The 10,684-nt window shown below is 38.9% G+C and overlaps 1 protein-coding gene across 1 annotated transcript in view; it reads left to right on the top strand.

The window, feature by feature from the left end:
• HFM1 (HFM1, ATP-dependent DNA helicase homolog) overlaps positions 1-10,684 on the top strand; it is a 96,101-nt gene that overhangs the window by 45,508 nt on the left and 39,909 nt on the right. The window contains exons 23-28 of the mRNA XM_006758176.1: positions 3,674-3,771; positions 3,853-3,984; positions 6,933-7,018; positions 7,504-7,587; positions 7,715-7,872; positions 9,888-9,991. Coding sequence (XP_006758239.1) covers positions 3,674-3,771; positions 3,853-3,984; positions 6,933-7,018; positions 7,504-7,587; positions 7,715-7,872; positions 9,888-9,991 — 662 coding nt within the window. The remainder of the gene's footprint in view (positions 1-3,673; positions 3,772-3,852; positions 3,985-6,932; positions 7,019-7,503; positions 7,588-7,714; positions 7,873-9,887; positions 9,992-10,684) is intronic.

The following is a 10,684-nucleotide window of genomic DNA, read 5'->3' as shown; positions in this document are numbered from 1 at the left end:
TGCTTGGCTCCAGCTCTGAGGCCTCGGCTGCTGAAAGCAGGTATCTGGTTTGTTTGGGTTCTATAATTGTAACACTGTTGCGGTCCTGCTCACTCCAGCTCTGAGATCCCGGCTGGCTGAAAGCAGGGATCTGCATTTGTTCTATAATTGAAACAGTGTTGCGGTCCTGCTGGCTGAAGCTGTGCTGGCTGAAAGAAGGTTTCTGGGGTTTTGTTTAGCTTCTATATTTGTAACAATGTTTCTTAAACTGCAAGCTCAGAGGCCGGCAGCAGCAGGCGGGAAACCTTGGCTTCCTCCATCACTGAAGCAAGCAAGCCTCCTGTTTGCTTCAAGCTGCCTGGCTGCCGGCTGCCATCTTGGTTGGCAGTTAATTTGCATATCGCCCTGATTAGCCAATGGGAAGGGTAGCGGAGGTACAGCTAATTCCCATGTTTCTCTATTATTAGATAGGATTATTTAGGATTTATATCTCTTGTTAGGTTTATTTCTTGGCATTTTACATAGTTTGATAGTGTGAACAGAGTTTTAAAAAAATATGTTTTCTTTAATTGATTTCAGAGAAAAGAAGGGAGAGGGAGAGAGGGATAGAAACATCAATGATGAACCCTGGCCAGCATTTCTCAGTGGTTAGAGTGTAGGTTGGCCTACAGATTCGATTCCTGGTCAAGGGCACATGCCTAAATTGCAGGTTTGATCCCTAATCCAGGTTGGGGTGTGTTCAGGAGGCAACCAATAAACACGTCTCTCTCACATTGATGTTTCTCTCTCTCTCTCTCTCCCCCTCCCTTCCATTTTCTCTAGAAATCAATGGGAAAAAATATCCTCACTCTTTGGGTGAGGATTAAAAAAAAACATGAAACATCAATGATGAGAGAGAATCCTTGATTGGCTGTCTCCTGCATGTCCCCCACTGGCAATTGAGCCTGCAACCCAGGCATGTTCCCTGACCAGGAATCAAACCATGACCTCCTGGTTCATGGGTCAACGCTCAACCACTGAACAACACTGTCCAGGCCAGCATCCTTTTTTACATTGAATAACATAACGTTGCATTTTATAAATCATTCAGTGATGATATATAGGAAGTACTAATAGTTCTTAAGTTGGTTTGCTGGAAGTTCCTAGGTAGACTATCATCCTAATATAATAAAGAGGTAATATGCAAATTAACCTTCACACTGTCACAAGATGGCTGTGCCCACAGCAGTGGCAAAGTTCCCATAAGGAGCCATAATGAGCGATCAGCAGGGACCAGAGGCCGTGTGGTGCTGGATCGGGGCAGGAGACCTGAGGCTGTGCCCCCACCTGGTGGGGCCTGACAGGGGACCTCAGGCCATGCCCTCCACCCCAGCGCTGGGCCGGGGGACCTCAAGGCGTGCCCCCTGCCCCACTGCCAGTCTGGGGGACCTCAGGCTGCACCCTCCACCCCAGTCTGGGCCGAGGGACCTCAGGCCATGCCCTCTGCCCCTGCCCGGGCCAGGGGACCTCAGGCCACGACCCCACCTGGTGGGGCTTGACGGGCAACCTCAGGATGTGCCCCCGCCCTGGCACTGGGCTGGGGGACCTGAAACTGTGCTCCCCTCCTGGCACCAGGCTGGAGGACCTGAGGCTGTGCCCCCCACCCGGCGCCGAGCCAGGGGACCTGAGGGTGCACCCCCCACCCAGCGGGGTTTGACGAGGGTGGGGCCAGCCGGGTCTGGATCTTGCCCAATGGGGGTGGGGCCAGCTGGGTCTGGGTCTCGCGTGATTTCGAGGCACACGTGGGTGGGCAGGGACTTGACTCTGGGTCCTGCGGTGCGCCCCAGACTCTGACAGGAGGAAGATTTTCATATATATTTTACTAATTTTCTTTCATCTTTGACACTTCTATTATAGAGAAAGAGCAAATAGCAATATTAAAATATTTCCTCTAATTCCCTTTTAATGTGCACAAATTTCGTGCACCAGGCCACTAGTTTTATCTATAAAGAGTGATTTCTAATAGTTATTTCCTTGATTTCTAGTGTTTTTTTTTTTAAATTCTGTTTTCCTTAACTTGTAGATGAAAACTTGTCTTCTTACTGTTTTTAGTGGTCAAGTTTCCAATGTTTCACCACCAAGGGATTTTTCACACTTTTTGGATTAGATTCTGGGATCCATCAAACTCCTCACTTATTTGTAAAAACAGGTTTGGGTTCAGGGTAGAGAAGTAGCAACCCCTTTTACTTCACCACAGTTACTGGATCTGAAAGTTGGGTTTCTCTAAAAAAATGTTTTATGTTCTTCGTTTTTTACAGGGTTTCTAACTTTTATTGAGTCAATTTTTGTTAATTTATATGTTTCTGAGATATCATTCATTTCATCTACCTTGCTAGTTTTTATGGCATAAAGTTTTGTTCTCTAATAAGTTAAAATGTTCCTCTAAATATATGTCTCCTTTCTAGTTTCTAATAGTATTTGTGTCCTTTTCTTTTTCATAATCAGATATGCAAGAGGTTTCTCTATTGTAATCTTTTTAAAATATATATATATATTTTATTGATTTCAGAGAGGAAGGGAGAGGGAGAGAGAAATAGAAACATCAATGATGAGAGAGAATCCTTGATTGGCTGCCTCTTGCACATCCCACACTGGGGATTGAGCCTGCAACCCAGGCTTGTGACCTAATCGGGAATCGGACCATGACCTCTGGTTCTTAGATCAATGCTCAACCACTGAGCCACCTCAGCTGGGCTATATTGTAATCTTTTTAAGTCATTTATTTTTAGGTATTGACTATGTTTAATAGTTCTATTCACTTTAGTTGTGTGTGTTTTTCTACCTTTGCTTTCTATTATTTTCTATTTCACTAATTTCTGATTTTGTCTTTATTTTCTTCCTTCTGTCTTTTTCTTTTTAATTGTACATTTGCTCCATTTGATTTGTTTTTCTTGTTTTCTATAAAATATTTGACTACAAATTTTCTAGAAAATACCCCCCAAGAGAGAATACAAGAGAGTCTAATGATTTTAATTACATCCATAGAGTTATTGTGTATCAATTTCTGGTTAGGTAAGTAAACAGTAGAAATAAGTAGCAAAGAACCTGGGATAATAGCACAGTGGCTGGTAGCTCCTTTTTTCCTCTTTTACTACATAGCTCTCAAATTTTGAAGCCAAGCAGCTGCTGATTTCTAATAATTAACTAATATGATACTGACCTTCATATGTTCAACAGAGTCATCAGCACCTAACATTATGCTTGTTACTCATAGGCATTTAATAAATATTTGTTGATTATACAGTTTGTATTGTTTTTCTATAATACTTATATATAATAAAACCCACAGACAGAACTGTATTGAAGGAGAATATGACAAATAGTTTAGATGTGTTGAGGTTAACCAGTCTAAGTGACTGTGCCCTGTAAGCATTAGAAGTTTATCAATCTAGAGATAATGAAAGTCTTGAGAAGAAATGAGATTTTTGAGAGAAAGAGAGGTGAATAAATAAGAGAAGGGAAGTGAGAACTGGACTTTTGGATATTGGGAAAAAGAAGTAAAAAATACAACAATAATGATATAAAATATAGATCACGTATTGTCACAGAAATCAAGGCAGAGAGGAATTTTAAGAAGAGATATTTCAGTCAATGATGTCAAATACTGTGAGATAATAATTTTTAAAAGTAAATAATGAATTTTTTTTCTCCCCAGTCTTATTCAGGCTCAGTTAGGATGCATTCCCATACAGGACTTTGCTTTGACCCAAGATACCTCAAAGATTTTCAGAAGTGGCTCACGAATTACAAGATGTATGTTACGGGATTCTTGTATTTTCAGTATTTTTTCAGTTAACTAGTGTACTAGATTTAATATTGGAAACTTTTTTTTAGGGTTGTCAGAGTTTGTGGCTCTTCAAGAAAAGAACTTTGCTGTACTATTGAACAGTTTGATTTTAGCTAAATGTTTTCGATGTAAACTTTGGGAAAACTCTTTGCATGTATCCAAACAGCTGGAAAAAATTGGTAAGTATTGAATACAGGCAGGCAGTTTGTCAATGTTTGCAATTTATTTTGCTGTTAGGAAAATTATTCTATGATGATTATAGACCAGTGATGGCGAACCTATGACACACGTGTCAGGTGACATGTGAACTCATTTTTTTGGTTGATTTTTCTTTGTTAAATGGCATTTAAATATATAAAATAAATATCAAAAATATTAATCTTTGTTTTACTATGGTTGCAAATATTAAAAAATTTCTATATGTGACACGGCACCAGAGTTAAGTTAGGGTTTTTCAAAATGCTGACACACCGAGCTCAAAAGGTTCGCCATCACTGTTATAGACCTATAAAGGAAAACTATGTTTGTAGGCCTAAATGAGGTACTGTACTTTACTTGTCTTGAAAGTGATTTTTATTTACTCTGGCTTAAAAGGATTCCATTTTAAATTAATTAGGAAACCCAATGAAAACTATTGCTCTTACTTTTAAATTTGTTTTCAAATCAAAAGTGAAATTTTTTTTTTAGTAACTAGGTAACTATGAGTTGCTCTCTCTTCCACTTTTATGACTATTTTGTTTTGATCTCAGTGACAAGGTACAGAACTAGCAGTCTTGGCATTCCTAATTCATTATAGAAAATTATACCACTTACTTATATCTCAACTTATTTTTTTCAATAACAGCATGATATTAGTACTAACTTTCTTAAAGATTCTGCAGACAAAAGATTATGCCTGACTATTTCCTGTCTGTTGGGATCTAGTTCAGGATGTGAACTGAATGACTATATAGGGGGACATTTACAAAGACTGTGATATGACTAAAACACTCTGGAGTTTTCCAGTTTGCTGCCATTGGCTTTGTGACCCTCCTCCGTATTAGGTAGACTCTAAAGAGAGTTGTTAGCCCATGACTGACAGTCTAGCTAGCTTTACAATTTTACTAGAGGCCCGGTGCATGAATTTGTGCATGGTGGGGTACCTTGACCTGGCCAGTGATTGGGGCCAATTGGGACCATCTCACCCAGTCCCAATTAGGGCTGATGGGGGCCGGCCTGCCGTGGAGGGACTGCAGGAGGGCTCCAGGGTGTGTCCAGCCCTCTCTCCCAGTCCCAATCAGCCAGACCCCAGCAGCAAGCTAACCTACCAGTCAGAGTGTCTGCCCTCTGGTGGTCAGTGCGCATGATAGCAACTGGTCGAGCGGTCTACCAAATGGTTGACCAATTGGTCGGACGTTTAGCATATTATGCTTTTATTATATAGGATATGCATCTTGGGACATGAAAAAATCATGTAAGGGATCATTAGGGATTGTGTTATTATTCCTTATAACAAAGATCTCCTACTTTTTTTTATCTCCTTGAAATTTAAAATCAGTTGGTAGCAGAGAGCTGACTAGTTCTTGGAGCTGGGGTGAAGGTGGGGATTGGCTGGTGAAAGTCAGGTCCAATTCGAGGAGAGATTCCTGATGAAAAGGGTCACCTCCATACAGAAGTCCGGGCAAACCAAATGCCACACTCATCCCACAAAGACAAGAGTTCTGAATTGTGAAGGAGGTTCCGTATAACAGTTAGGAAATAGCAATTTATAGAAAAAGTTGAAATTAGATTAAATGGTTACTAATAAAAGTTCCATTGTACTTGAAAAAGCCAGTCTTTCTCACCTTAGAATATTGTCATTCTGAGTGTTGGTTGAATTCTGTATCTCCCTAATTGTCGAACTCTAACATTTTTCTACATTTAATCATAGAAAAGTGAATCAAGCAAAAAAGCAAATATAAGCTCTTATAAGAGCATCAGGAAAGAAATAAAGAATACACATTGATTTTCAAAAATGTTTAAAAACTGAAAAATTAAAATTCAGAAGTTTTGAGGGAAAACGAAAATGAACATTAAGGAATTATGAATAGTAGTTGTGTCTTAAGTATAAGAAAAATTCCCATGAAAGAATAAAGATGTGAGTAAGGAAATAGGAGTGTCATACCATCATCAGTAATATATGTGCGTACACAGAGTGGTAATATTTTGGAATTTTATACTTCTGACAATATCTTCTATTTGGGGATTTGGTTAAATTCATTCATGAGTGTAATAATTTAAAATTTCAGTTTCTTAAGGCAAAAAGAAAAGGTCCAAAGATGGAAGTGAGCTTGATATATTTAAGGAACAAAATATATATTGTAGCGGGACAATATTCAGCAAGAGGAGAAGGGTAGACAATTAGATGGGAGAGGTAGGCTGTGGTCAAGGCACATAGGTAAGGGAGTTTGGCTATAGTAAGGAAATTGTAATTTTATTCCAAATGCAATGGAAAGGTATTGAAAATTTTAAGCAGAAGAGTAAAATTGTCTTATTTAGGTACAGACAAGAGAGAACTCTAAGACAGAAATGCTCAGAATACCATAGTTTCATAAAGCAATATTCTCATTCCTGAATCATGTTGCCTTTTTCAAACACGAATATACTAATAGGTGTCTCTTGGTACTTGCTTTATGGATGACATATGCTAAAACTAAGGGCTGAGCCATCATGTGAACCAAAGAATTCCTCTTTCTTTTGTATAGTAAGCAAATGCATGTTTATTTCAGTTTGAAAAAAAGATATAAACAACTGAATAATGTCACTCCCCAACTAATTTAACTGAAAACATTTTTAAAAACTTTAAAAAATTAGCCCTAGCCAGTTTGGCACAGTGGATAGAGTATCGACCTGCAGACTGAAGGGTCCCAAATTTGATACCGGTCAAGGGCACATGCCCGACTTGCAGGCTTGATCCTCAGTAGGCATTGTGCAGGTTGCAGCCGATCAATGATTCTCTCTCCCTCTCCTTTCCTCTCTGAAATCAATAAAAATATAAATCAGTTATTAGTCTGAATCTAACTTTTTTACTAATGTAGTTAAATATTTAAATATATATTTTGTATAAAATAGATTGTTTAAAAACTGCTATTTGATTAATTTTTCACAGGTATAACATTGTCAAATGCAATGGTTAATGCAGGTTTGACTTCCTTTAAAAAAATAGAAGAAACAGATGCAAGGGAACTTGAACTGGTATTTAACATTCACTTATTCCTAATATTACCTCTATTCTTAATGTGAATTCTAAAGCTTAACTTTTATATATTTATTTCTAGTAAAATGATTTTTCTTCTTATAGTCATAAGTATTTTAACTTAAGGTTTTAAGTAATAAGCATTACTAAAACTATTGACTAGCCCTGGCCGTTGTGCTCAGTGGTTAGAGTGTTGGCCTGGGCACCTAAGGGTTAAGGGTTTGATTCCCAGTCAGGGACAATGTGCCTGGGTTGCAGGTTTGATTCCAATCTCTCTCACATCAATGTTTCTTTCTCTCTTTTCCTCCCTCTCTCTCTTCCTCATCCTCTTCCTCCCTCCCCTCCACTGTCTCCAAAATCAATGGGAAAAATATCCTCAGGTGAGGATTAACAACAATAACAACAAAAACCTATTTGTTATATAAAGTATTTTACTAAAATAATTTTTAGTGTGGTCATAATATAATGATATAAATGTTTTTAGATTTTAAATAGGCATCCCCCTTTTGGAACTCAGATAAAAGAAACAGTGATGTATCTTCCAAAATATGAACTCAAAGTTGAACAGGTAAATATTTTGTTTTCTAGATATTTTGATTCTCTTATCAGGAATAATGCTACTTATAGCTGACTTGGAGCTGAATATGAGCAGTAAGGCTATTTTTAATATTTTTTATGCCTATCCTCTTTTAAAGATTGCAAGATATAGTGACATGATGGCGGAAATATTAGTGACCATTACATTAAGAAACTTTGAACAGCTACAAACTAAAAGAACAGCACCAGATTTTCACTATGTTACCTTAATCATAGGTGATACAGATAATCAACTGGTTTTTAAGCACAAAATTATGTAAGTGTAAAAATTTCTATTTCATTTTATTTCTAAGTCTATATATAGTATAAAAGAAAAAAAATCCACTGAGTAGAAAAAGTAATACAATCATTGTAGGATTAATTAATTTACATGTTTCTGATGCTATAATGGGGTAGTTTCTCTGTTTGTCTTTTAAAGAAGATATTAACATTGAGTCTGTTGTTTTAGATTATTATATTTGGTGCTATAATGAACAAAGTTGGAAACAAGTGAACAGATAACCTTTAGGGGTATCTATAGTCCACTGTTGCTGAACTTTCTTATTTGTTGCTTTTCTTCAGTCATTCATGACCTTACTACTCACTTCAAAATATATCTTTTATTTCAACATTTAAATCTAACAAACTACTATAGCTCCATTATAGGATACAGCCAACCAGATCATATATATAAAGGAGGTACTTCCCTTATACCTAGTTCTTTAGCATGCCATTCTGTAATTTTCACTTGAGTTGTTTTTTCTAATACTGCTCTTTTTTCCAAGATGTCATAAACAAACTCTAAGGATATCAATTATAGCTATAGCTAATATTTTTGAGCAGTTAGTAGGTTCCAGGTATTTAATTTTTTAATCTTTGTAGGGGACAAATGCTACTCTTAATTATATTTTGTAGAAGAAATTGAGACCAAGAGAATTTAATCAGTTTGTTCAAGGACATATAGGTTCTTTAAAGTCTAGATTTGAACCCAAGCATTCTGACTCCAGAGCCTATGCTCCTAATCATATTATTGTATGTACTTATAAATTCAGCAATGGCAGTGACTCTGAAATCTCTTAATTGTTGTCAGTGTATAGAGCAGTGGTTCTCAACCTTCTGGCCCTTTAAATACAGTTCCTCATGTTGTGACCCAACCATAAAATTATTTTCATTGCTACTTCATAACTGTAATGTTGCTACTGTTATGAATCAAAATGTAAATATATGATATGCAGGATGGTCTTAGGCAACCCCTGTGAAAGGGTCGTTCGACCGCCAAAGGGGTCGCAACCCACAGGTTGAGAACCGCTGGTATAGAGAATACCTTCCTAAAATGTTCCATGCAAGGTTCCTAAAGAAACTGCAGTGACTGATAGGATATCCCTTTCACTGATAATTTTGCTCCTGCAACTAGCCATGGCACACTTATAGAGAATATCCTATATAATAAAATGCTAATATGCAAATCGACCAAGTGGCAGAACGACCGGTTGCTATGATGTACACTGACCACCAAGGGGCAGATGCTCAGTGCAGGAGCTGCCCCCTGGTGGTCAGTGCACTCCCACAGGGGGAGTGCCGCTCAGTCAGAGGCCGGGCTCACAGCAGCTGTGGTGGTGGGAGCCTCTCCTGCCTCCGTAAGGATGTTTGGGTGACGGCTTAGGCCCACTCCCCACCTAAGCCATCAGTCGGACATTCCCCGAGGGCTCCTGGACTGCTAGAGGGCACAGGTTTGGCTGAGAGGAACCCCTCCCTGAGTGCATGAATTTTGTGCACCAGGCCTCTAGTATCATTATACAAATCTTTATTCTCTCTGACAACAAAATCTAATGACAACCTTAATTATATGAGACTAAAATAAGTTCAGTCACAAAATTGTTTGTTGATTTGTTTGTGGTGTTATTAAATACAAACTATTTTAGATCAATCTTATACTATTGAAGTTCTCATAAAGTCATGTAATTTATGTATAGCTATTTTTACAGTGAGTGATTAAGGGATAAGCTCATGGGTTATTGATAGCAACTATATATCAGGCGGCCTGAAGTGAGTCATTGGAACTTGGAATCAGCTTTTGGGTTAATGTGTAGTTAAGAAAATTATGGTAATGGTAGTTCCACTGACATTCCAGTTCCTCTTCCAAGAATCTGGAAAAGTAACTTTCAATACTGACTTCAGTTTACTACCAGATAGGATATATCTTAGGATCAATCAGCTCTTGAAGATTAACATATTATTTTATTTAGTGTTCAGATTATTAATTAAGTGATACATTAAAGTACTCTTTTTCAGGGATTCTGTTTTGCTAAAAACTGGAAATTGGACTAAAAAGATTGATGTGAAGAGAGCTCTTAAATCTGCAGAACTTAGCATAAATCTAATTAGTTCTGAATATGGTAAGTTCATTGAAGGAATGAAGACACTGCTGCTGCACTCACCAGCCATGACCCTGGCTTCTGGTTGAGTGGCACTCCCCCTGTGGGAGCACACTGACCATTAGGGGGCAGCTCCTGCATTGAGCGTCTGCCTCCTGGTGGTCAGTGCACGTCATAGCGACTGGTTGTTCTGTTGTAGGGCCAAACTGGCTCTCTGACATCTCCCGAGGGGCTCCAGATTGTGAGAGGGCACAGGCCAGGCCGAGGGATCCCACCGGTGCACAATCGGGGCTGGGGAGGGACACGGGAGTTAGCCATCTGGGAAGGGACTGCGGGAGGGCTCCAGAGCGTGTCAGCATGTCTCACTCAGTCATGATTAGCTAACCTACCAGTCAGAGCATCTACCCCTTGTTGGTCAGTGCACATCATAACGACTGGTCGACTGGTCAACTGTCTGCCACCTGGTGGTCAGTGCACATCATAGCGAGCAGTTGAACGGCCTTAGTATATATCTTTAGCATATTACTCTTTGGTAGGTTGAATGGCTTACGGGACACTTAGCATATTAGGCTTTTATTATATAGGAAAGGATTTGGGGACACCACTTGGACAGCATGCTGTATTCCTGGACTGGAGTCTTCAAGACATTCTGCTTTAGAAACTCCCATACTGGAAGCCGTAGGTTAGGTGGAGCTGGACTTGGGCCTGTTTGCT

This window comes from Myotis davidii, unplaced genomic scaffold (assembly GCF_000327345.1).
Source record: "Myotis davidii unplaced genomic scaffold, ASM32734v1 scaffold674, whole genome shotgun sequence".
Lineage (NCBI taxonomy): Eukaryota > Metazoa > Chordata > Mammalia > Chiroptera > Vespertilionidae > Myotis > Myotis davidii.
This window is presented reverse-complemented; position numbering and strand designations above follow the sequence as displayed.